Raw genomic sequence first — 27,946 nt, forward strand, 5'->3', positions numbered from 1 at the left:
ATAAAAGGAATATACCGGTCAGCAAAGTAGGACAGGTAGAGGCATAGGACTGTCCAACGAATTCAGCATGCTATGTCTACGACTCAAGATGCTAAAAACAATATCCACACCTTTGATTTCTCAAAAATATAGCTTTTCATAATTTTACATTATAATTTATGTTTCACGTGCATGAATGCACAATGTGTTTTCTTCTCACAGCTAGGCTGCTATTAGGCAAGATTTCTGAAGCCAAGGCCTAAGTAACTGAAAAAGTACATATTTAACAAGAGATTGTCTAGCTATTTATAGCAGCAGCTGCCTTGACCCCATAGATTTGCAAATATTTCACTCTTAGAAAATGCCACAGTCTCTGTTTTTCCTCCTACCTTGTTGGCTTGTCCTTCTTGGTCTCTTTAACTTGCAATATCTCCTCTTCCAGATTATTGAAATTTGGAGCAACCCAAGAATTCTTTCCTTAGTCCTCTTTTCTTTATATTTTATTTTTTACTTAATTTTTAAATTTTGAAATATTGGATAAACTCAAAAGAATACATATAACATTTTTGCAAGTTATGAAGCATAATAGTAAAACCAACCAGGAACAGGACTAGGGTGGGGTAAGTGAGGCATTCCATTTGGGTGCAAGATTCAAGGAGGCACCAAAACACCCATAATCGGGATAATATTTTAAAAATCAAATTAATGTGAAAAAAATCCATGACAAACAAAATATGACACTTTTAGCCTGTCTTTATAGACAGGCTCTGACCCTGTACTTTTACAACACTGCTTGACTTGGCTTACCCTAATCCCAGCCCCCTGCTTCCAATAGAATCTTGTTTAAAAAAACAAGTGGCTGGCTTGAGCGCTGTGGTTTGCTGATTTGATTTCTTTTTAATATAGCATTAAAATATGATTTATCTTGATTAGTAAGTTACTGATCACATCGCTTAAATTTGTGCCTGAGGCCAGTGGCCCTTTCTCCTGTCCAAAGCATGTCTCAAAGCTTTTTTCTCCACACTGTTCTGGGAGTCACTACCCACTGCCTGACTGATGAACTACAAAATGTGATTTGGTTTTGCATGTTTGTAAACTTTATAAAACTAAACTGTAAACTTTATAAAACTTCAATGTATTCTCCTAATCACTTAATATTAAGTCTCAAAGGGTCCTCCGTGCTTATGGGAGCAGCTGTAGTTCATTCATCTTCATGGTTCTCCAGCGTTCCATCCTATGACTACATCTGTGTTTATTTGTCCCTTTTCCTACTAGTAGACATGTGGGTTGTGTCCAATTACCTGTCATTACAAACCTTGCTTTCGTGAACATTCTTGTACGTGTCTGCTGTCCACATCTGGAGAGGTTCTCCAGGCCCCAGAGTAGACTCCTGGAAGAGAATTGCCAAGTCACAAGGTGTGGCCAAGTTGGAAGTTACTAGATAATGCCCTATTGTGATCCAAAATGCTTGTACCAATATCCACTACCACCAACAAGAGTTTCAGTCCCAACAAAATACAACATTTTACAACTTTTTAATTTTTGTTAATCTAGGGGGTATAAAGTGATATCTCATTGATGTTTTTCATTTGTATTTCCATGATTAATAATGAGATTGAACATGTTTTTGTATACTTATTGAGTATTTATATTTCCTCTTTAAAATGTCTATTTATGTATTTTGCCCAATTTTATATTAGAATATAATCTAATAGGTAAAATACAGATACAATAATATATATAGAGAGAATATATACATATATTTTGTTGGTCCTTTTCTTAATTTTTTCAGAAATTCTTTATATACTCTGGATATCAATCTTTTGTTGTATGTATTCCAATGTCTTCTCTAAGTTTTTGGCTCATCTTTTTACTCTTTTTATGATATCTTTTCATTTTCACAAAAAATATTAATTTTACTGTAGTCAAATTTATCATTTTTGTCTTTTGTTGTTAGTACTTAGCTTCCTGTGTAGGGCTTTATATAATACAGCTGGAGTTGTTGTTTGAATGTCGTGTGAGGTAGGGATCTGATTTCAGTTTTTTTAGTGTGGATAACCTATTGCAGCAGGAATCCTTCCTAAAATGTCATTCTTTCTCCACTGATCTGCAATGTTACATCTTCTATATCAGGTTTCAATATATGTGTAGGTTAATTTCTGTTTTATTGGTCAATTTTTTTATCTTTGTGCCAATGCCATAGTCTTATTTAGTATAGTTTTTAAATAAATCTTGATATCTTGTTGGTTCACCCAGTTCTTTTTAAAGAATATCTTGGCCATTTGTCCCTTTTAGAACCGATTTGTCAAGTTCCACTGAAAAACTCTTTGGGGATTTAGCTGGTATACACTGAATCAACTTGGCAAGGGTTGACATCATTAAAATATTTGTCTTCATTGGTATGAACAGGGTATATTTCTCCATTCATTTGGTCCCATACTGTAGGAAGTAGGTTGAATGGTGGTCCCCAAAAGATATGTCTATCTTCTAAACCGTGGAACCTGTGAATGTGACCTTATTTGGAAAACGAATCTTTGCAGATGTAGTGAGGGATCTCAAGACGCTATCACCCTGGATTATCCAGGTGAGCCTTAAATCTAATGACAAGTGCCATAGAGACAGAAGAGGAGGAGACGCAGACACAGAAGAGAAGGCCATGTGGAGGCAGAGGCGGAAAGTGGACTTATGCAGCCACAAGCCAAGGAATACCTGGAGCTGCCAGAAGCTGGAAGAGGCAAGGAAGGATTCCCCCCTAGAGTCTTCAGAGGGAGTGCAGTCCTGCCGACATCTTGATTTTGGACTTCTGCCCATTAGAACTGAGAGAGAATAGATTTCTGTTGTGTTCAGCCACCAAATTTGTGGGAATTTGTTACGGCAGTCCCAGGAAACTAAGGCAGTTTCAGTAAAGTTTTAAAATTTCTTCATAATACTCTTGCATATCTTTTGTTGTATTTATTCTCAAATGCCTTGATTTTTATTGCCATTATAAATGGTACCTTTTAGAATTTTTGTTTGTTAGTGGTTTATTGATGATATTCAGAAAGACAATTTTCGGGCACTGATCTTGTATCAGAAACTTTGTTAAAATATTTTTTCAAATAAATATGTCAAAATTTTATTACAATCTTGCACACATCCAAGAAAAAAAATGCTCTTTGCAAGTCAACTAAAATATTTATTCCTGGTAGGGAATAAATATTTAGGTAAGATATTCTTTCCCCTTGCAAAGCAAACTTGATTGTGGCCCTGAGGTTGGGGCTCTTCCCTCTAGGTCCTGCTGAAACTGGAGAGTTGGGGTGAGGGGCTCTTGTGTTGCCCCCCCAACACCTCCATCACATTCAGACTCAGAAAAAGAGAATGGATTAGATACAGAAAGAAAGAACAGTCTGGTTGAAGGTCGCTAGATTCTTGACTGGAAGTCAGCTGATAGTCAGCGGCTACTTGTTACCCAGAACAAGTCTTCATTCCATCAAAATTCATTAGAAACTGGAATAAGCACTTATTAGAAATGCTAATTTTTCCCAGAAGGAGAGTGTGAATTACAGTCTGTAAAAGGACTGTGTCCCAAACCATTTTTTCTTTTATGCTGAGATCATCACTTCACCAAACAGATCTTCCAATTTCTACTCTCCCTCATCTCCAATTCCGTCTCCAACCCACAGCCCTATTTTTAAAGCACAATTATAAATCTACTCATGGTGTACCTAATCACTAGCAGAAATCCCATTGTTCTTGGATAGAAGCCCAAATCCTTAAATGGCCCATAAGAACTTTCAGGCTTGGGATCTCTCTCTTAAAATTCTCACCTCTCATCACTCTTACGCTAGTGCTCTAGGCTACAACCACACTGTCTTTCTCTTAGCTTTTGAGAAGCAAAGTGCTCCCTTGCCTTGTCAAGTACAGTTGGCCCTCCGAGTCTGCAGGTTTCTCATCCCCAAATTCAATCTGTGGTTGGTTGAATCGAAGGATATGGAGAGCAGACTGTATTCATTGTACTACGTGATTTTATATAAGAGACTTGAGCATCTGTGCATTTTGGCATCTGCAGGGTTCCTGGAACTAATCCCCTGAGGACACCTAGGAACCACTGTACTTCTACAGTAGTTCCTCCTTATCCATGGTTTTGTTTTCTGCAGTTTCAGTTACCCATGGTGAACTACAGACATCATCTGCTTCTGACATTCAACCATCGACATTGTCATAGCTCAATGATCCACCGTCTGACCTATCATAAGGTCAATAGTAGCCTAATGCAATGTCACAGTGCCTACATCATTCACCTCATTTCATCTCATCACGTAGGCATTGTATCATCTCACAGCATCACAAGAAGGGTGAGTACAGTACAATAAGATATTTTGAGAGAGAGAGACCACATTCACGTAATTTCTATTACCGTGTATTATTATAATTGTTCTATTTTATTAGTAGTTGTTAATTTCTTACTGTGCCTAATTTATAAATCAGCTTTGTCATAGGTGTGTATGTACAGGAAAAAACATAGTATATATAGAGTTCAATACAGTGAGGGATCAGAATCGGTCACCCCAAAATGTGTCTCTTTGGCTTATTTTTAAGAACAAAAGACTCTGAAAGAAACTTTGAACTTTCCCCTAATTGCCCAAAAAAACTTAAGATAGAAGGCCTGTCCCAGGACAGTCTATCACCAGAGATAACTCTGGGTTAGATAAACTGGGAGGATCCTTGCTAAGCCCATTTTTATCCAACTTCTCTCTCGAGTCCTATTGTCCACAGATGGCCCAGCAAACATTTGTTTATCAAACATTTGCTTTTCCATCTCCATGTAAATTGTCTTCTTTCCCTTTGCAGTCCCAAACCACTATCCCCAACATCCTCCTATGTCTTTAGCTGAAGATGGTATTTAAGGTGGTAGCTTAGGCCATTTTGGCAAGTTACTCAGTTTTCTTGGATTTCTCCCATGTATACACGTTATTAAACTTTGATTTTCTCCCTTTATTCTGTCTCATGTCAATTTAATTCTATGACCAGCCAGAAGGACCTAGAGGGTGGAGGAATAGTTCTTCCTCCCCTACAGTACTATCTGTGGTTTTAGGCATCCACTGGGGGTCTTGGAACACATCTCCCTCGGATAAGGGGGGACTACTGTATAAGCCATTTCCTCTGCCCGAAATTCTCTTTCCCCCATGTCTCTCCTGTCCAACTCCTCCTCATCCTTCACAGCTCAGCTTAAAGTCACTTCCTTGTAGTCTTCCCTGATCCCCAAATATAAATAATAAATTTGAATCCTGCCCCTGTTATTGTTTCTTTTAACTCCCGGGATCTCTCCCTGCCAACACTCATAGATTTTTTTCCTATTAGATTTTTTAAATTCATTTTTAAATTTATATTCACTAAAATTCACAAATGCATAGTCTTGTAGCCACTACCACAAACAAGATACAGAACAGTCTGATTACCCCCCAAATTTCCTCATGCCGTCTTTTGTAGTCAGTCCCTCTCCTCCCCCTCAACCCTGGCAACCACTATAGTTTTGCCTTTTCCAGAGTGTCATTTAAATGGTACCAAGTATAGATAGCCTTATGGATATGATTTCTGTTTTTCAGGATAATGCAACTGAGATCCAGTTATGTTGTCTGTGCATCAGTAGTTGATTACTTTTTATTGCTGAGTAGCATTCCATTGTATGGATGGACTCCAGCTTGTTTATCCATTCGCCAACTGAAGGACATCTGGATTGCTCCCAGTGTGAGGCAATTATGATTAAAGTTTCTATGAACATTCATGTACAGGTTTTCACAAGAAAATACGTTTTTGGGGCTGGCCCAGTGGTGTAGCAGTTAAGTTCATGCATTCTGCTTTGGCAGCCCAGGGTTCGCTGGTTCGGATCCTGGGCGCGGACCTACTCACTGCTCATCAAGCCATGCTGAGGCAGCGTCCCACATAGAAGAACTAGAAGGACCTACAACTAGAATATACAACTATGTACTGGGGCTTTGGGGAGAAAAGAGAAAAAGAGGAAGATTGGCAACAGATCTTAGCAAAGGGCCAATCTTCCTCAAAATAAAAGAATATTCGAGGCAGCCCTATATGGGAATCCCCCCTAAAAAAGAAAAGAAAATACATTTTCATTTCTCTTGAGTAAATATGTAGGCGTGAGATTGCTGGGTCATATGGGAAGTATATGTATGTTTTTATGAGAAACTGCCCAACTGTTTTCCAAAGACACTGTTATTTTGCATTTGCACCAGCAACGAACGAGAATTCCAGGTGCTCTGCGTGCTCGCCTTATTTAATATTGTCAGGTTTCTTTTTATTTTATTTTAGCCATTCTAGTAGTGTATACCGGTATCTAATTATGATTTCAAATTGCATTTTCCTAATGACTAATGATGGCGAGCATCTTTTCATGTGCTTATTTGCCATCTGGATATCTTCTTTGGGCAAATGTCTGTTCAAATCTTTTGCATATTTTTTTTAATTGGACTGTTTGTTTTCTTGTCATTGAGTTTTGAGAGTTCTTCATATTTTCTGAATACAAGTCCTTTTTCAGACATACGATTTAAAAATATTTTCTCCTAGTCTATGACTTTTCATTTCATTCTTGTAACTATCTTTTGGAGAACAAATGTTTTTAGTTTTGATGAAGTTCAATTTATCAGTTTTTTTTCTTTTTATGGATCATGCTTTTGGGTGTCTAAGAACTCAATTCACAATCACAAAAATTTTCTCCTATTTTTTTTCTGGAATATGTATAGTTTTATTTTTTATATTTAGCTCTATGATGCATTTTCAGTTAATTTTTGTATAAAGTGTGAAGTATGGTTCAGGTGAATTTTTTGCATGGATAAGTAATTGTCTCGGCACTGTTGAAAAAACTATCCTTTCTTGACCTTCATCAAAAATCTGTTGACCACAGAGGTGGCCCAATTTACTTTAATTATGGTCAGAGAATTTACTTTGTATGACTTCTATTCTTTTAAAATTTTAAGGTTTGTTTTATGAATCATTATATGGTCTGTCTTTGTGAATGTGTCAAGTGCACTTGAATGAATTGCAGGCCGTCTATATCCCTGCTGATTTTCTGTCTACTTGTCCAATTGATTACTAAGAGAATACATCTCTTGATGTTATTTAGTAGCTACCACATTGATTATAATATACAAACCTTTCTTAATCCACATAGAGCTGCTATTTTACCACCTCAAATAAAATGTAAAATCCTTACAACCAAATTGGTTCCTTCACTTTTCCTCCTTGATGTTATAGTCAACACTTGTAATGCATTAAAAACCCCACCAATGTTATACTTTTTGCTTTTAACTGTCACGTGTATTTTAAAGAACTTAAGAGAAGAAAAATATCCTATTTGCCCAGATATTTGACATTTCTGTTGCTCTTCTTTTATTCTCGAAGTTTCAAGTTTCTCCCAGCTATCATTTCCCTCCAGTCTGAAGAACTTAGAACTTGAGCATTTCTTCTAGAACAGGTCTCATGATGACAAATTCTCCTTTTCCTTCACCTGAGAATGTCTTCATTTCGCCTGCATTCCAGAAGGATATTTCCTTTTTCTGGATGTAGAATTCAGGGTTGACAATTCTTTTCTTTTAGTATTTTACCTATATCGTTCCACTGTCTTCTGGCCTTCTATAGTTTTATGATAAGAAATCCACAGGCATTCAAATCACCGTTTACTTTTTGCATTCTGCTTTTCTTTGAATAATTTTCTTAGGAGTTTGTCAATTTTATTAGTGTTTTTAAAGAACCAAATTTTGATTTCTTGATCCACTCATTGTATCTTTATTTTCTACTTCATCTAATTTCTGATTTCACCTTTACAGTTTCTTCTTTCTACTTCCTTTAGATTTGTCCTGTTTTTCTCTTCTCCATTTCTTAAGTTGGATGCTTGTCTCATTTCCAGTCTTTCTTCTTTTCTAAAATAAAGACCTAAGGCTATACATTTCCTCTAGGTGAGGCTTTAAAGGTAAATCTGTAGTCCTGTACCATTCTCAGTATCACTCAGTTCTAATTTCTATTATGATATCTTCTTTGATACTTGAGATATTTAGAAGTCTAATTTTTAATTTTCTAATGCATGTTTTTAAGTCAGCACTTTGTTTCTGACTTTTGCTTTAAATGCATTGGTAAGAAAATGAGTTTATATGATATTAAGCCGCCTTCTCACTGTGTCTTCACATGGATCTTCCCTGGGCACCTGCATGCTCCATGGAGGGGAGGGAGCACGGGGTCTCTGCTGTTTTCTTGTGAAGACGCTAATCCTATCAAGTCAGGTGCCACTTTTATAACCTCATTTAACCTTAATGACTTCCTTAAAGGCTCCATCTCCAAACACAGCCACACTGGGGGTTAAGGCTTCAAATTCAGTGTGAATTTGGGGAGGACACAAAGATTCAGTCCACACCATTTACCTCCAGGTTCTCCTGTTCCTCTTCATTCCTAACCTCAGAGGATTTCCATTAGTTTATTAAAGAGCTCATTTGATTATTTCAAAAAGGTTTTTTTGTTGCTGTTGAGTATTTTTAGATGTCACGTAGCAGACATGAGTTTCAGAATCTCTAGCTTTCCATAGTGCCAGAAAAAGACATCTTTTCTCTATGTGTAATCTTGCAGTAGGCAGTTCTATCCAATCTCATATACATACTTCAAATAACAGATCAAATTTATATTTCCATCCCTGTCTTCTCTCCTGAGATTGAGTCTCATAGCCAGCTGCTACTTGGTATCTTTACTACTTGGAAGTTTATAGAATATTTAAAACTCAATGTATCCCAATCAGAGTTCATAGTTTTCCTCTCATATTTGTTCTTCCCCTGACTTTCCTATCTCAGTAAATATCGTGACTAACCATTGAATCGCTCAAGCCAAAAAACCTAGACACCAACCTCGATTCCTCATTTTTCCTTTCCTCCCACATGCAATGCAAGAACACGTCCTGTCCTCCCTATTGTCAACACAGACCCTCCATCTGTCCACTTCTCTCCACCTCCTTGTCTGCCACCTTTGTCCAAGCCACCGTGCCTCATCTGGTTACTGCTTTCTCCTCCTAAGCAAGCACCCTGCTTCCATGCTCACCCTCCTACAACCTGGCTCCACAAAGCAGTTAAAGTGATCCTTTCAAAATGTAAATCGCATCACATCTCAATAACTAAAAATTCTCCACTGGCTTCCCATTACGCTTAAAATAAAAGTCTGAACTTCTTACTGTCACCTTACAAGGCCTTAAATATTCCAACAATTGTCCACTTCTCTGAGCTGATCGTGTACATACGCCCCTGTGCTCACCACACTATGGGTGCTCTGGCTGTCTTTCTGTTTCTCAAATATACTTAGTACATTCCCACCTCAGGACCTTAATACTTGCCATTCTCTCTGCAGGAATACGCTTCTCTGTGATCTTTGCGTCATGGACATCTCAACTCAAATGCCATCTCCTCAAAAACACTTTCTCTAACCGCTCCTAAATACTCCCCATTTGCTCCTCCAGATACACTGGCTACCCCTCCTCATTCTGTTCTGTTCCCTAGAAAGCTGACCTTAACAGGATACATCAACTAGGCCTCCTTGATCTCTTTTTCCCTTGGGTTTTGCCAATGGGAAGCAATGGCGGGAAACAGGAGGGCAGGAGGAAAGAAAGATCAGGGTATATATTTTTCTGGCTCCTCTCATGCTGAGTTGCTGCTTGGTGGTGGCCATGTTCCTCTACCAAAGTTCCTAATGGCTGGTCTCTTCCCCAGCTATGTCCTCCTATGAGGCTCCACTAATGGCTCCTTCCCTCTGGCCCATCAGGCCCAGGTGTAATCGTTTCTTCCTATTTGGGGTCCTGGGATGTTTCACCATCCATTATTAGTTTCCCTTCACTAAACTCTTTTTCCTTGAGTGTCCCGTCTGTTTCCTGCTGTAGCAGTTTGCTAGGGCTGCCATAACAAAGTACCACAAACTAGGTGGCTTACACAACAGAAATTTATTGTTTCACAGATCTGGAGGCAAGATATCCAAGATAAAGGAGTCACAGCCCTTCTGAGGGCTGTGAGGGAGAACCTGTTCTATGCCTCTCCCCTGGCTTCTGGTGGTTTGCTGGCAATCTTTGGCATTCCTTGGCTTGTAAAAGCATCATCCCAATCTGTCTTCATCTTCGCATGACGTTCTCCCAGTGTGTGCGTCTCTGTGTCCAGATTTCCCCTTTTTATAAAGACACCAGTCATATTGGATTAGGGATTACTCTAATGACCTCATCTTAATGAAATACATCTGCAATGACCCTATTTCCGAATAACGTCACATTCTGAGGTATAGGGGTTAGGCCTTCAGATGAATTTTGGAGGGACACAATTCAACCCATAATACCCACTGGGACTCTGATAGATATTTCCTATCCATCATCGCTCTCTTTCACATTTCCCTATTTTATTTTCTTACAGCCCTAACCGTTATTTGATAGTATTTGATTTATTTGTTTATATGTGTGTATATTTACTTTCCGATTTTCTTTCTCCCTCCATAGAATATAAGCTTCATGATGGCAAGCTATTGTTTATCTTGTCTTTTGCTGTAACTGTATAGTATCTGACACATAGTAGGAGATCAATAAATAATTATTGAGTAAATGAATAAATGGCAATATCTAAAGTTTGGTTTAGAATCTTAAACTGCTATAGATTCTAGTTATTATTGCGTATAAATTATAATACTCATGTGCTACTGTAACATCTCTGTCATCCATAAAAGAATTCTATACATGTGTTTTAGGAAGCAGCTTCATGAAGAATGAGGGCATTTGGTTGTTTTTGTCCCAGATCTCCATTTACTCCTGGTGTCATATTAAGGAAATCTTGTAATCTCTCTGAGCCTGAATTTCCCCAAATGGGAAAAATGTTTTCTGTCCCTTATATCAGAAGGCTTTTTTAAAAGTAATTATGGATCCAAACATGCTTTGTAGAATATGAAGAGAGAATTATAAGCGAACATCATCATTATGTCCTTAAAGATGTTAAGAAGAATTCAAAGAAAAAATAGCTAGCTAGTCAAATAAATTCAGACAATATCAGGTTAAAAGAAAATTTCTTTACCTCAGTAATTCTCAGAACTTTTAATATTTCGATGTACATTTAGGTTTTCCATAAGAGAATATCAAATATGTTTTTTCCAAACTTATCTGACCATGCAACATTTTTTATTCAAACGATCTCATAGGATTAGAGGTTGAGAAATAATGAATTAGGGACTCTGTCTAAGCCAGACAAGTCAACGTCGTTTCAAAGGGATGGTAGACTTTTAAACCAACACTAGAAAGAGAAAAGAATTTGCTAGCTCTAGGTGCAAGCAGATTGTTGGCAATGTTTTCTAGCTTGAAAGCAATACAATTCAGCATTAGTCCTCAGCAGAGAATAGGATAACAGTGGCTCCACAGGTAAGTCACTCCTCTTACAATAAGTATTAGAGCACTTTTGAATCCTGCTCTTACCATCCTGGGCATAAAGTTAAAATTATGAACTTTCATCTTTTTCTTCATCACAGTATCTACCAGAAAACAGAGGAAAGCATCCAAAACGTGACTCACTAGTAGTACTCTGCAGTGTGTGCATCTGTGTGTCCACGATGACGGGCACCAGTCCATGTAGATGCATGTATACTCCTCTTACTGTGGGTGAGAAATCAAGGTCAATGGAATACAAAATGTCATTTCCTGCTACTAAGGAAGTTTTATCTAAGCTGTGGTTTTAGAGTTCCTCCTTCTGCTCACTAACAAAAATAGAGCTACCAAGTTTATGAGTCGGTAGAACCACACAGAAAACCATAATCCAGCCCCCTCGTTATAGAGATGAGGAAATCAAGGCCCAGATGATGAAGTGAATCATTTAATATTGCTAGAGCTCTTTGTGTTACCACAGAGATGATCATCCAGGAAGGCAGACAATCCTGTCCTGACTTGCCTGGACAAAGCTCTCCCAAGGTGCTGCAACTTATCCAACTTTAAAGACTCTGGATTCCTTACTAGCTTGGATTCTAAAATTTCATTTGGAAGGTTGCATCCTAAAGACCAGCTAATTTTTCCTTCTAACTGCCAGGGGAGAACTATCTTAAGAGACAGCAAAATAACCCCTAGAAACAACTAGAGTCTGCTCATCTCCTCAGGCCTTAAATACCATCTGGGACCTCGGCCTACACCAGCCCAAGGAGAGTCCATCCAACCTCATTGCTCATCCTTGTATTCAATGTCACTTATCCTTCTCACAGCCTCTTATCCCCAGACTACTCTGGGATTCTTTCCCCTGATCTTCCTTCCATCAAAGATATCCTATTCAATGGTTTCCCATTGACAAACATTTCTCAAGCACCTATTATATGCCAGGTATCCTGCTAGAAGCTGGAGATACCAAGACAACATTTCTTCACTCAAGGAGTTAACGGTCTGGTGAGAGAGAATATAAAGAGATAATTCTTTTACAAGATGTTAAGTGCTAGAGTAGAAAAGGTTAGGACTAAGCTTTTCCCCTCACACAAGACCATTTGGGTTAAGATATTGAACACATAGTCCTTAGCATTTCTCTCATCCCTTTCAACTTTTCCATCCCTTCTGCTTCTGCCTTGCTTCCAGACTTTATCATCTCTTGACTGAGCGAGTGCAACACCTTCTTAACTTTCTGCTTCCTGTCTCACCTTTGCCAACCTAACTTTCATTCTTCTACCAGAATGATTGTTTAAAAAAATTGAAATCACCATGTCTGGAACATAGTAGAAACAGAATAAATATTTATTGGGTAAATAATGTTACTTCCTTGCTTAACATCACTCAGTAAATTCCTAATTCATACAGAGATGCTTGCAAAACATTCCCACTGATTTATCCCTAATGAGGAGGGGAATGAAAACGTATGTCCACCCTGAAGGTAGTATTCATAAAAATGCACAAATCTAAGGTGTACAACTCCTTGTCATTTTACATTTGCATAAATACATGTGTCCAGATATAGAACATTTTCATTTCACCCCAGAAAGTTTTCTCATGCCCCTTCTCAAGTCAATCCTCCTTCCTAGAATTAACCAATATTCTGTCTTCAGTGACTATAGAGTCACACTGTCTGTTCTTCAGCTTCATGTGTTCCATGGAATCATACGTTATGTGCTGCCATTGACTGGAGCATCACGACTTTGTATCCCGTCACCTTTCCTAGAGCATCTCAGATGGAAGTTTCCATCCCCAAACTCCAAGACACCCAGTGGCCACTTTCAGGACCCCACACTCCACACTGATTTCTTTGCTGTCGCCAAAACCTATTTCCTATACATATCAACTAGAAAGAGACAGAAAAACAAATTCTCATTAAAGGAAGGAAGATATAGATAATACATATCAAGGAAAATACTCTCATGATTAATACAATTGATACTTAAGAGTTTATATTTGTAGAAACATATGTTTGTGGATTGACTAATCAGATAATATCCCCTTGATGCAAGGAAATAATTTTCTAATAGTCCATTCAGGGCCAAAGACAAACTTGTAATGAAGATATGTGAGCAAAAGAAAAACATCCAGAAGGAATGGGAGAAAAAGTAGCATTAATTGAGAGCTTATTATGGTCTAGACACAGTGCTAGCTAAGTACTGGGGATTTGAATATGAAAATGCCACACTATAGTTCTAAATTGGTGTTTCTTTTCTAGAAAATGATTTGCTAATATGTATCAAATATTTTGATACATTTCTTTGTCTTTGTCCCAGTAATTCCATTTCTACGGATTTATCCTAAAGACATATTCAAACACAAACAAAAATATAATGAGAAATACCCAAACATGCAAGAATTATCAAATAAATTATAGTAAGTCCATTGACTTACTATATTGATATTACAGAATATTACAGAACCTTTAAACCTATATTCTTGAGGAATATTTAATGACAAAATTAAAACTCAAAATATGAAGTTAAGTTTGTTTTTTTTTTAAAGCTGGCTACAAATCTATAGCTACGGTGTGATATAAATTATTTACGTGTGTGTGTATATATATATATGAACACATTTACTAATAGCACATAAGTACTAATTCACATGCACACACACACACATTGATTTACATTTCCTTGCACTGTGACTAAAAGTGCGTATTTCAGAATACCCTTTGTCAATAATAATCTATTTTTTCATCTTTGCCAACTTGATAGGCCAAAATATAATGTTATTTTCATTTGGATTTTTAGATACTAATAAAATTATTTTGCAAATCTTTGATTCAGTATTAATGAGGTTATGAGGGAAAAAAGTACTCATGCTCTGCTGGTGGTAGGAAAGTTGATAATTACTTTCCGGGGCAATTTTTTAGTATCTATTAAAATGTTAAGTGAACACACCATGACAAGCAATTCCATTTTGCAAGATCTGTCTTAGACAAACAACTTGCATAGGTGTCCAAGGACGTACATACACATTGTAACACTGTTGGTCATAAAAAAACAAAAAGAGCCTATGTCCTCATCAGCAAGGTAATGGCTATGTAGACTATGTTACATCCATACCAGAAATTATATAGCACTGAAAAATAATGAAGTAGTTTTAAAGAATGACATAGAAATATTTTCAACATATTTTTGAGTGAAATACAAGGGGAAAAATGTAGAGTATGATACGATTTTTGCAAAAATAATTTTAAAAAAGCAATATTACGCATATTCCCAAGTTACAAGTGTATTATGAAAATGCACTGAATAAAAATGATATCCAACATATGGATAATGTGGTTACATTTGGGGAAGACACTGGATTTGGTGGGAACAGGGTCAAAGGGGATTTTAATATTCTTAGTATTTTGTTTCAGGAAAAATGTATTAATTTGGAATTATATATTAATTTAGGAATAAATATTATTTTTAAAAATCAAATTGCTTTCTGAATGTACCAAATTCCTCTGTGAAGATTGTATGGTATTTTTTTAAAAATCAAGATCAAGCACTTTATAGAATGAACAGATAGTATGCCCCTATGGCCAAGTATTTGTGAACTAACCAATCTGTAGCATAGTGAACACAGAAACCTTTAGCCAAATTTACAGTTCATCAGTTTAACTGTTGACTTAATCTTATAATGTTAATGTCGTGAGTGAGGTGACTAAGTTCCATAGAGATTAGAGTGTTCAGGTGAAAAATTTTGCTGTTTACTTGGGCAATTTTTACTGTTTAAACCGTTTGGAATCTAGTGGATCAGAGACTGGCCTTGATTGTTTCAGTTATAACGAACTTCTTTACATCAGAAATGTTACTTGTGATCCTTTAAAGAAGCTCAGATCTAGAAAATTCCCACAATACCTTGATGAAGAAGGCAAGTAGGTCATGAATAACTGAAATGTTATGTTTTAGTCAATCTGACAATTTCTTTCTCTTCATTTTAATAAGTATTAACTATTGTTAACAATCATATAATGCTTTTCCTTAAAAATATGATTTATAAATACCAATACAATCATTGCAAATATGATCATTTGCAACGAAAGCATTAGTTTATGAAGAAGCATAAATAAAGATTTTCCTTTTGGCTAATAGTTAAAAGGATTTTTAACAGAATATTGTTCTAGAAACATCATCTGTCTAACTTCACATTTTTGCATAAAACAATTATAATTCAGGAAAAAAAGGAAAGGTGGGGATGATATTTAGTAATAAGAAGACACCTAAACTTAAAATATTCTGGAACTAGGAGAAGTTTTATGGTGAATTTTCGATAAAGACAGGTATCTTATTTTTCCTTCTTCACAAAATAAATTTATTTATATTTTCTTAATGAAATAAGTGAAATTTAACCAGTCATTTCCCTTTTTATAACAGCTAACATAAATGTGTAACTTTATTATTTCCCCAGGAAAGATTTAATGGTGGGATGTGTCTTTCCTTCATCTTCTTTTTTGGCTAGAAATCTAAGAATGAGAAGTATCGTCTTCGGTGGTGTTTTTATCTTATTCTGCCTCGTAGGTGGTAAGTCGTTAAGAAAGCATAAATCAAAAAGAGGGAAATTACTTAAGAAATTGCAGAATTACAATATAAGTGGAGAGTGGTCTTAAATAAGGTACGTAATTAAGGTGCTTATAACAAGGCCTGAGTAAGCACTTAGATAATAAGAGCTAACATTTATTGAGTACTTATCATATACCAGGTACCGGTGTAAACTTTTCATTTGTATTAATTCAGTGAATCCTCATGACAACGCTACAAGTAATGCTGTTATTTACCATTTTATAGATGAGAAAACTGAGCTGGTAGCTGGTGGCCCACATGTTGCTATTAGTGTCACTAAGTTGGAACTAATCAAATTAGGCTGAAAGCCCTTATAAATATAGCAAAGAAAGTGAATTAATTAGAACAAAAGTATAGATAGGGGCCTACTAGCACTTTTCCTGTCATGTGTGCCGTTCTCCACTACCACTCGATCCAACATTCCTTCATTTACAAAAGAACTACTCAAAGGAGATAACAGAGAGTTTTCAAGTCCTTTTACAGAATTCTTAAGGCCCCTCAAACTAGGTGGATGTTCAGGATGGCAGTATCTCCAACAGGCACATTCAAGCACCACCAAGGGAACTCTCCCTCTCAGTGAAATGGTGAGATGGTAATGGAGACAGCTGCTCTAGGCTGAACCCAGGGGTTAACAGGGCAGGGTCTCCTAGAGTCAGGAGATTTAAGGTACATGAGTTGACTGGGGATCTACTTAAGATGCAGCTTCTGATTCTGCAGGTTTGGGGTGGGGCCTGAGAGTGTGCATTTCCAAAAATCTTCCAAGCGATGCTGATGCTGTTGGTCTGGAGACCACACTTCAGTAGGAAGACTTCTATGAGGCATCCCAGAGATAAATAAAATTCTATTATTGGGACTTAGAGACTTTTCTTACCAAATAGTGGGGTCACCAACTCAAATGCCTAAAGTTTTTGACCAGATAACATAAATGGGGGAAGCCAGCCAGCAATAAATCAAGGGGGGCAGCTGATACCCAGTTACAGATGTTTGCTGCCGTGGAGAAAGGAGAGCCCAACATTGCCAAATCTTCTGATTCTTCAAGAGAAGCCAGAAATTCGTTTGTAGGAAAATTCTCCCAACTTTTAAATGTTGACAACTAATATAATTTTTGAAAGCTCTCTGCAAGTTAAACAAACCAGAACTGGCCCCCTGACCACCGTTTGCAGCCTCTGCTTCCCACACTACCCTCATTGCTAAATACGGCACACAATAGAGTTCTGATTACCCGTTGCAGAGAAGGCAGCAAGAAATGAGAAACGCAAACTGCACAGGTGGGATCTCTGCTGCGTTTTAAGTCCTTACACTTCTCTGAAGCTCCCTGGTAGTCTAGTGCTGGGGAGTAAGTCCTTACACTTCTCTCCAGTAGAGAATGTGGAGGGGAGTATACGAATAGGTGAAAAATCACAAGAGAACATCTTCAGTGTCTAGGCTATCATGAAAAAATGATTCAGGGAGGGGCCTGCATTAATTTTGTTGGACACGCAAGAAAGATGTGAGGGTAAAAGAAGAAAATTCAGTATAAAGAGAAGTTTTGAAGTAAGGCATGCCCATGATGTAAGAGGTGGTTATTAAAAAAAGATCACCATCATCATGATTTATAATATTTGTTTAAATAACTATATATATGATTTATAATATGCAGTTAAGTAATTATGTATATAATCTGTTGGATGTTCCCCAGTAATAAATAGTCATAAAATAGAATAGCGTACTTCAGAATTAATCATGTAAGAGAACTATTCATTTTACATACAACCTGAAGCTTTAAATTTGGTTGTCAAATCGGAATATATCATGTGTTAGTTATATTAATAAAACCAACAACAAATTTTCAGACAAAAAGAGACTGGAAGAAATGAAATGGGATCCATGAACATACTTATAAGTACTCAGGCAATTAAACACTACAGTCAGCAAAAAGCCTCAAAGTTAAGGCATCATCTTCAGTCGTAGTAAAGAATGTCAGAGCCAAGGTTTTACGCAGAAGGCTATGGATATTGGGTGTGGAATCAGAAGGAGTAGGGACCATCTGAGAGGGAGAGAAAGAAGCTAGAGCAGATCTCACCCAGGAAAACAGTCCAGGGGCCTTAGGCAAGGCAGAGAAAGATCTGGTCTCATGTAAGCTCTTCACTTACCACTGGCACCAAAGGTCTGAGCCATGCAGTGGATCTCTAAGGGCAAGTTGCAAGACTGAGAAACATAAGTCCAGGAGGAAAACTCACTCAGGGGTGACTTGAAGAAACAAGCAGCCGTAGTATTCGGTAGGCAACTGACCCTGAATCTAGGACGAGTCCAAATCTGCAGCAAGAAGAGGGCAACATCAGAAGGTTTGGGATACGCAAAAGGTAGGCAGCTCCAGTGACATGGTGAACGAGGGCATACCAAGGTCTGGATACCCACAGACCTTTTCAGACTCCTGTCTCTGCCACTTGAGCAAGCTGCTTAAAATCTTGATGCCTCAGTTTTCTTTATGTGAAATGTGGACAACTATAATACCTGCCTCAAAGGTTTATTGTGGGAAATTATTGGGCTAATGCATGTAAATTGCCTAGCAGAGTCCTTGGCATAAGCTGAATTCTTAAAACATATTTGTTGATTGATCATTGATTATGGATTGAAAGTCTGTCACACTCAGTAATAGAACCAATGTGAAATTTCCAAAGTGTCTTTAGATGAGGTTGAATCTGGGGAGAATAGTCAACAGAGGTTAATTAGCCTCATCAGCCAGACTATTATCTATTAAAAGGGATCTCTTCTAACCTTCAATGTGGCAGAGGGAGATATAAAATACATTGCACAAAATGTCTAGTAAACTCTTCTTTGGGGTTACCAGTGCATAGGAGTGACATGGCAATCATCTTCATCTATTAAAAGATGGGAAGTATGAACACTAAGACAAATTGTGGCTGAATTTCAGATAATCTTTTAACAATCTGAGCTGTTTTTAGTAGTGATGACCTCTCCATCACTAGCCCAGGCTCCCTGCAGGAGTTATCATAAAGGGGATTCCTAAATTCCAGAGAACCACTGATTCAAAAACTGGTCCAGATATCTGTAACCAAATCACATGCCCTCTGCTGTTTCTGCAAATCTAAAATATCAATTCTTGGGCCCCACCACCTACAGATTCTAACTCAAGTCTGTGGGTTGGGGGTGGGGGAGGGTGGGGAGGGCCCTCCAGGAATCCATGTTTGTTTTAACTGCTTAAGTAAATCTGATGCAGAGTCAAATTTGGAAACAGATCTTCTAGATAACATCTTCCAATCTTATCTATGTTGACGAAGTTCATGAATCTCTGGGCTATTTTTACATAACCAAAATGAATAACACTTTGAACCACTGAATTTGACTTTGAAGATAACCAATATGTAAACATTAACCCAGCAAAAGATATTCAGAAAACCTACTATATATAATGTGCTACTTTAGACATTGAAATGAAGGCCTAATAGAGAATATATGGCTGAAATTAAATTTTCTGGCTAAAAAACTGTGTTTTGATTTAATTAAGCACTGAGGAACTGAATAAATTTTAACCAGCTAACTTGTTTGGACCACCTGGCCTCACTTCTAATTAGTATCAGTTCAGGGTGCTTCCAATCCACGAATGTAACATATGCTTTGAAATTTCAACCACTCTCAAAATAAAAATAATTTTAATTTATGTGAGTTTTAGAATTTTAAAAATAGTACTTACTTTTTAAAGTTGAAAATCACTGCTTTATTTTTGGGTCTCTCCCTCTTCCTCTTTTTTTCTCTCTCTGCCTCCATCTCTATTTTCCCCTTATTTTTTCTCTCCTGTACTTGGAGATGCTGGAGGGGTGATTTGCAGATTGTGCAACCTCTCCATCCCCTTCCATGGATGTCTTTTAGACTACGGAACCTGCGTAACAAAACCTGCTCAGTATTGTATAAAAGAGATCCACATTAAAGGTAAGTCTTCCCACTTAAAAATGAGCACAGGCAAAATCCTTATATAACAGCAAACCTTCGTGGAACATTTACTACATGCCAGATGCTATCCTAAGGGCTTTACCTGGATCACATTACACCAACAAAACCATAATGTGTGCTGGATCTCGTCGCTATCCCCATTTTAAAGATGAGAAGTCTGAGGTATAGAAAGATTAAGAAATTTGCATGATGTTACACAGCTAATAAGTGTTGGAGCCAAGATTTAAATGCAAGTACTTTCACTCCAGAGCGCACATTCCTAATGAATCTATATTCCCCCTCATTCACACCCCTCACATCCTCAGAAAAAATCAATACAAACTTTGCTGGGCCCTTCTAAGTGCAGAGCCCTGTGGAACTGCTCAGGTTGCATGCCCAAGAAGTCAGCCTTGTCTGCATGGATTAAAGAGTTTAAACGTAAAAATCCAAACGATGAAGACATCAGAAGAAAATATTGGAAAACATAATTTTATTTATTTATTTATTTTTTTGCTGAGGAAGATTTACCCTGAGCTAACATCTGTGGCCAATCTTCCTCTATTTTGTATGTGGGCCACTGCCACAGCACAGCTGACGAGAGGTAGGGGTCTGTGCCTTGGAACCAAACCTGGGCTGCCAAAGCAGAGTGTGCCTAAGTTAACCGTTAGGCCACTGGGCCAGCCCAGAAAACATATTTTAAGCTTGAAAAAGAGGAGGCTTCTTTAGTATCGAAAAGGCAAAAGTTGTAAAAAAATTGATAGATAAATTTGAATATATCGGGGGCCGGCCCATCGAATATATCGGGGGCCGGCCCAGTGGCGCAAGCGGTTAAGTGCGAGCGCTGCACTGCGGGGGCCTTGGGTTCGCCAGTTCGGATCCTGGCCGCGCACTGACGCACTGCTTGGCAAGCCATGCTGTGGCGACGTCCCATATAAAGTGGAGGAAGATGGGCACGGATGTTAGCCCAGGGCCAATCTTCCTCAGCAAAAAAAGAGGAATTAATTAAATTAATTAATAATTAATTAAATTAAATAATTAATAATTAAATTAAAAAATAAAATATTATAAATATATCAATATTTAGTCATCTAGTCAGCTTATAAAATGAATGATTACCCCAAAATTTAAAAAATAAAGAATAAACCGAGTGAAAATAGTTAGAATATAAATAACAGGAAAAAAAATATTAATATCTATCCAGGATAAATAAAGAATTTCTTTTTTTTTTCAATTTTTTGTTTATTGCAGTAACATTGGTTTATAACATTGTAAAAATTTCAGGTGTACATCATTGTACTTCTATTTCTGCATGGACTACATCATGTTCACCACCAAAATACTAATTACAACCCATCACCACACACATGTACCGAATTATCCCTTTCACCCTCCTCCTCCCTCCCCCCTTCCCCTCTGGTAACCACCAATCCAATCTCTGTCCCTATGTGTTTGTTTATTGTTGTTATTATCTACTACTTAATGAAGGAAATCATACGGTATTTGACCTTCTCCCTCTGACTTATTTCACTTTGCATTATACCCTCAATGTCCATCCATGTTGTCACAAATGCCTGGATTTCATCGTTTCTTATGGCTGAGTAGTATTCCATTGTGTATATATACCACATCTTCTTTATCCATTCGTCCCTTGATGGGCACTTAGGTTGCTTCCAAGTCTTGGCTATCGTGAATAAGGCTGCAATGAACACAGGGGTGCATGTACCTTTGCAAATTGGTGTTTTCAAGTTCTTTGGATAAATACCCAACAGTGGAATAGCTGGATCATATGGTAGTTCTATCGTTGATTTTTTGAGGAATCTCCATACTGTTTTCCATAGTGGCTGCACCAGTTTGCACTCCCACCAGCAGTGTATGAGAGTTCCCTTCTCTCCACAACCTCTCCAACACATGTTGTTTCCTGTCTTGTTAATTATAGCCATTCTGACGGCCGTGAGGTGATATCTCATTGTAGTTTTGATTTGCATTTCCCTGATAGTTAGTGATTTTGAACATCTTTTCATGTGTCTGTTGGCCATCTGTATATCTTCTTTGGAGAAATGTCTGTTCAGGTCTTTTGCCCATTTTTTAATTGGGTTGGTGGTTTTTTTGTTGTTGAGATGCATGAGTTCTTTATATATTTTGGAGATTAAGCCCTTATCAGATGTATGGTTTGCAAATATCTTCTCCCAATTGTTAGGTTGTCTTTTCGTTTTGTTGATGGTTTCCTTTGCTGTGCAGAAGCTTTTTAGTTTGATGTAGTCCCATTTGTTTATTTTTTCTATTGTTTCTCTTGCCCGGTCAGATGTGGTGTTTGAAAAGATGTTGCTAAGACTGATGTCGAAGAGTGTACTGCCTATGTTTTCTTCTAGAAGTTTCATAGTTTCAGGTCTTACATTCAAGTCTTTAAACCATTTGGAGTTAATTTTTGTGTATGGTGTAAGGTAAGGGTCTACTTTCATTTTTTCACATGTGGCTATCCAGTTTTCCCAACACCATTTGTTGAAGAGACTTTCTTTTCCCCATTGTATGTTCTTGGCTCCTTTGTCAAAGATTAGCTGTCCATAGATGTGTGGGTTTATTTCTGGGCTTTCGATTCTATTCCATTGATCTGTGTGTCTGTTTTTGTGCCAGTACCATGCTGTTTTGGTTACTATAGCTTTGTAGTATATTTTGAAATCAGGGAGTGTGATACCTCCAGCTTTGTTCTTTTTTCTCAGGATTCCTTTAGCTATTCGGGGTCTTTTGTTGTTCCATATAAATTTTAGGATTCTTTGTTCTATTTCTGTGAAAAATGTTGTTGGAACTTTGATAGGGATTGCATTGAATCTATAGATGGCTTTAGGAAGTATGGACATCTTAACTATGTTAATTCTTCCAATCCAAGAGCACGGAATATCTTTCCATTTCTTTGTGTCTTCTTCAATTTCTTTCAGCAATGTTTTATAGTTTTCGTGTACAGATCTTTCACCTCTTTGGTTAAGTTTATTCCTAGGTATTTTATTCTTTTGTTGCAATTGTAAATGGGATGGTATTCTTAATTTCTCTTTCTGCTACTTCGTTGTTAGTGTACAGAAATGCAACTGATTTTGTGTGTTGATTTTGTATCCTGCAACTTTACCATATTCGTTTATTACTTCTAAAAGTTTTCTGGTGGATTCTTTAGGGTTTTCTATATATAAAATCATGTCATCTGCAAATAGTGACAGTTTCACTTCTTCCTTTCCAATTTGGATCCCTTTTATTTCTTTCTCTTGCCTGATTGCTCTGGCTAGGACTTCCAATACTATGTTAAATAGGAGTGGTGACAGTGGGCATCCTTGTCTGGTTCCTGTTCTTAGAGGGATAGCTTTCAGTTTTTCACCATTGAGGATGATATTAGCTGTGGGTTTCTCATATATGGTCTTTATTATGTTGAGGTACTTTCCTTCTATACCCATTTTATTCAGAGTTTTTATCATAAATGGATGCTGGATCTTGTCAAATGCTTTCTCTGCATCTATTGAGATGATCATGTGATTTTGTTCTTCATTTTATTAATGTGGTGTATTACGTTGATTGATTTGCGAATGTTAAACCATCCCTGCATACCTGGAATAAATCCCACTTGATCATGGTGTATAATCTTTTTAACGTATTGTTGTATGCGATTTGCTAGTATTTTGTTGAGGATTTTCGCATCGATGTTCATCAGTGATATTGGCCTGTAATTTTCTTTTTTTGTGTTGTCCTTGTCTGGTTTTGGTATCAGGGTAATGTCAGCTTCGTAGAATGAGTTAGGGAGCTTCCCACCCTCCTCAATTTTTTGGAAGAGTTTGAGAAGGATAGGTATTAAGTCTTCTTTGAATGTTTGGTAGAATTCACCAGGGAAGCCGTCTGGTCCTGGACTTTTATTTTTAGGGAGGTTTTTGATTACTGTTTCGATCTCCTTACTGGTGATTGGTCTATTCAAATTCTCTACTTCTTTTTGATCCAGTTTTGGAAGGTTGTATGATTCTAAGAATTTATCCATTTCTTCCAGATTGTCGAATTGGTTGGCATATATTTTTTCATAGTATTCTCTTATAATCTTTTGTATTTCTGAGGTGTCTGTTGTAACCTCTCCTCTTTCATTTCTGATTTTACTTATTTGTGCCTTCTCTCTTTTTTTCTTGGTGAGTCTAGCTAAAGGTTTGTCAATTTTGTTGATCTTTTCAAAGAACCAGCTCTTGGTTTTATTAATTTTTCTATTGTTTTTGGTCTCTATTTCATTTATTTCTGCTCTGATTTTTATTATTTCCCTTCTTCTACTGATTTTGGGCTTTGTTTGTTCTTCTTTTTCCAGTTCCTTTAGGTGCATTGTTAGATTGTTTATTTGAGATTTTTCTTGTTTGTTGAGATAGGCCTGTATTGCTATAAACTTCCCTCTTAGAACCGCTTTTGCTGTATCCCATAAATTCTGGCATGTTGTATTTTCATTTTCATTTGTCTCCAGGTATTTTTTGATTTCTTCTTTGATTTCTTCGTTAACCCAATTGTTGTTCAGTAGCATTTTGTTTAATCTCCATGTATTTGTGGCTTTTCTGATTTTCTTCCTATAGTTGATTTCTAGTTTCATACCGTTGTGGTCAGAAAAGATGCTTGGTATTATTTCAATCTTCTTAAATTTATGGAGACTTGTTTTGTGGCCTAATATGTGATCAATCCTGGAGAATGTTCCATGTGCATTTGAAAAGAACGTGTATTCTTTGATATATATTTTAAATATATATTTTAAATATATCAATATTTAGTCATCCAGTCAGCTTATAAAATGAATGATTACCCCAAAATTTAAAAAATAAAGAATAAACCGAGTGAAAATAGTTAGAATATAAATAACAGGAAAAAAAATATTAATATCTATCCAGGATAAATAAAGAATTTCTAAAAAGTAATTTTTAAAATGACCAACAGGGGCTGGCCCAGTGGCATAATGGTTAGGTTTGCGCACTCCACTTCAGTGGACCGGGGTTAGCAGGTTCAGATCTCAGGCACAGACCTACACACCACTCATCAAGCCATGCTGTGGCAGCATCCCACATACAAAATAGAGGAAGATGGGCACAGATGTTAGCTCAGGGCCAATCTTCCTCACCCAAAAAAAAAAAAAAAAAAAGTGACCAATAATCGAAAAACAAAAAAACTTATTGAAGGAATATAAAGGCAACTTTCCAAAGAGGAAATATAGGCAGCCAGCCCTATGGCCGAGTGGTTAAAGTTCCACACGCTCTGCTTCGGCAGCCCAGGGTTCATGGTTCAGATCCCAGGCGTGGACCTACACCACTCATGAGCTATGCTGTGGCAGCAATCCATATACAAAATAGAGCAAGATTGGCACAGATGTTAGCTCAGGGCTAATCTTCCTCAAGCAAAAAAAGAGGAAGATTGGTGACAGCTGTTAGCTCAGGACAAATCTTCCTCAGCAAAAAGAAAAAAGAAAAAAAAGAAGAGGAAATATAAATCACCTAACCTAAAAACATAAAAAGTTGCTCAATCCATCAGTAAATATCAAAGAAATGCAAATTACAGAAATAATATAATATTTTTAACCCCTCAGATTGGTAAAAATTACAGAAGTTTTATAATATCAAGGGCTAGTGACAGTATTGGGGAAATGAGAGCGCTCACCCATTTCCAATGACAGTTTAGGTTGGTTCAGCATTTTTTCAGACAGTATGTTAATTTCTGTTAAAATTTTAAAGAGCACAGCCTTCGACAAAGTGATTCTATTTCTTGGTTTCTACTACAGAGAAGTGTTTACATGTATCACACGAAGGCATGTGTGAAAGTTCTCACTGCAGCATTATGTTTAATAGTAAAGTAACAGAAATGACCCATATGTCTGTCTATAGGCGACTGTTAAACTGTGATACATTCAGGCCATGGAACACTGCAACACTTAGAATGAACTAGATCCCTTTGTTAACATGGGAAAATCTATAAAACATCATTGAGCAGAAAAAAAGTCAATTACAAAGCAGTATGTATAGTATACCACTTATGAATAAAAATCTGCACAAAGCGAAACTCTAAATTTCTCTATGGAATGGGATGGGGAGAACAAACGTCAGAGGAGATCAAAGTTTGTCAGGAGAGAGGAAGAGAATTCGGGGATTGTGTCTGATGGAGTTTGGTATTAAGAGGGTTACTTGAGCTTTGTTCAACCTGTCTAGCCTCAGTCCCCTCTCTAAGCCCCAAGTTCCCCCTGACTTGCACCTCCGCCAGGCAGAGCCCCTTCCTGATTGAAGGGGAAAGGTGCCTGGAGCCATGAGATGTTGGCTCTCGGTCATTGCTCTTTTCGTCCTGAACGTGGACAGATAGTCATCTGGTCAGCTTGACGTCAAAACAAGTATCAAAGGGCTCTGCACATAAGAAAGAGCCTAGAAGCTTATATAGCAAAATTTTGACAGTAGTTCTTGGAAGGTTGAGGACCTAGAATGACTACAACATTGTGGGAAGAGCAGTTTCCTAACTTGTAAATGTTGCCATCTCACACCGATGTGAAACAAACAGGACTGGAACTTATGCTTTTGATAGTTTTGTCAACAGGGTTTCTCATCTTTAACACTATTGACACTTTGGCAGGATAATTCTTTGTCACGCAGCGCTATCTTGTGTATTGTAGGATAGTTAGCACATCCCTGGCGTCTATCCACTACACGCAGTAATATCTTCCAAGTTGTAACAACAAAAATGTCTCTGGGCATAATCTAACATCCTGGGAGTCGGGGAGCAAAACTGCCCCCAATTGAGAGACTACTGTTTTCTCAAGCTTCATCCGTTGTGCTGTCTCTGGGGACCTGCTCTTTTGTGTTCTCCCCCATACAACTGAAGCTGGGGATGGCAGGGTTACAGGACGTTACCATCACTTTGCACTTTTGTGTATTTTTCACATTTTTCTGCAGTGAACATGCATTACTTCTGGAATCAGGGGGGAAATTAAGTGAGGCCAAGGACACGCATCCATTTCTGAGAAGCACTTCCACATCTAATGATCCTTCTGTGGATTCCGCCCTTTGAATAATTCACGACCTGGGTAAAACTGGGGGATGATATTAGGAAGCTTCCGAACAGCTAACAGTTCAGAAAGTTCTACACAGTCAACGGCAATTGCATGGCCTTTATCATCTGATTTTGACAGCTTTTTTGTTTTACAATTTCCAAGTTTGTGTATTGCAGTGTACCCAACTAGAATGCTTTTAGGTGGGAGTTCTTAAAGGCAAGATGATTGTATCTCAATAACCCCAGAGTTTTTGCTTTGTCTGTGTTTTTTTAACCTGTTAGTTATCTGAAGCATCTGAGGCCAGGTAGGGTGCACCTCCCAAGGGATTCCTCTCCCTCTCCCTCTTCTGTTTCCTTCAGGTGGAATACAGTGGTATTCAGTTAAAGGCTGCACGGAGAGCCAAGATGAGTGTTTCAAGAGAATTATAAAACCTTATGAAATCCACACTACTCACTGCTGCCATCGTCCTTTGTGCAATTTCTGAGCCAGTGGCCCATATCCAAACTGCCTGACTGATCAGTCAATCTCAGAGCCTGACCTGGCCATCACAAGACGTCAGCTACCATCGGTCAGCCCTCTACAAAGACCTCAGACCTCTGCGGATGGCAGGAGTTACAGTCTGAAACCAATTTGGGCTTTCAAGGCGCCCAGCTTCTCCCCCACCACCTCCAACTCATCCTCTTCAACACCGTCTCTCTCCTCTCTTTCTGCTTAATGCCCCTTCCAGTGATTTCAGGGCTACAAAGAAGTAAAAATGCGAGTGATTCCCTGAGTCAAATTATGCACATCTTCTCTAGTTTACTAATTTTCCTAAATATTTCCATACTCCAAAGTACAGTTACAAATGAATTGTATCACAAGATACCAAGAGACCTGAAAGTGTTCACTTGTTTCCAAAGCAAACTGCCTGTTTGGAGTAACTTTTTGTACGTAAGAAAGTGATTTAACGAATACTGAGAAAAATAAACCAGGAATCAGCATGTGAGAACTATGAACCCAAAGGGCAGAGGG

The 27,946-nt window shown here is 37.7% G+C and overlaps 2 protein-coding genes across 2 annotated transcripts in view; one reads left to right on the plus strand and one right to left on the minus strand.

Annotated features, from left to right (window-relative positions):
* The window catches only part of GDA (guanine deaminase), a 208,705-nt gene that overhangs the window by 150,320 nt on the left and 30,439 nt on the right, over positions 1–27,946 (minus strand). Inside the window, exons 2-3 of the mRNA XM_087444482.1 lie at positions 11,537–11,617; positions 1,295–1,369 (exon numbers count right to left, since the gene is read on the minus strand). Coding sequence (XP_087300608.1) covers positions 1,295–1,369; positions 11,537–11,593 — 132 coding nt within the window. The 5' untranslated portion in view covers positions 11,594–11,617. The remainder of the gene's footprint in view (positions 1–1,294; positions 1,370–11,536; positions 11,618–27,946) is intronic.
* Positions 15,843–27,419, plus strand: C20H9orf57 (chromosome 20 C9orf57 homolog). Its single transcript, XM_087444483.1, has 3 exons — positions 15,843–15,945; positions 19,792–19,914; positions 27,295–27,419. Exons 1-3 carry the CDS (start codon positions 15,843–15,845, stop codon positions 27,417–27,419), a joined length of 351 nt encoding a protein of 116 aa, XP_087300609.1.

The sequence above is a fragment of the Ceratotherium simum genome, chromosome 20, assembly GCF_057802395.1.
Source record: "Ceratotherium simum simum isolate JZ-2026a chromosome 20, ASM5780239v1, whole genome shotgun sequence".
Lineage (NCBI taxonomy): Eukaryota > Metazoa > Chordata > Mammalia > Perissodactyla > Rhinocerotidae > Ceratotherium > Ceratotherium simum.

Bases quoted from the DNA above. Each gene is read 5' to 3' on its own strand.
- C20H9orf57 (XM_087444483.1), top strand. From the start codon at position 15,843: ATGGTGGGATGTGTCTTTCCTTCATCTTCTTTTTTGGCTAGAAATCTA. The intron at 15,946-19,791 runs GTAAGTCGTTAA...CTGTACTTGGAG, and splicing joins CTTATTCTGCCTCGTAGGTG to ATGCTGGAGGGGTGATTTGC. The intron at 19,915-27,294 runs GTAAGTCTTCCC...TGTTTCCTTCAG, and splicing joins AAAAGAGATCCACATTAAAG to GTGGAATACAGTGGTATTCA.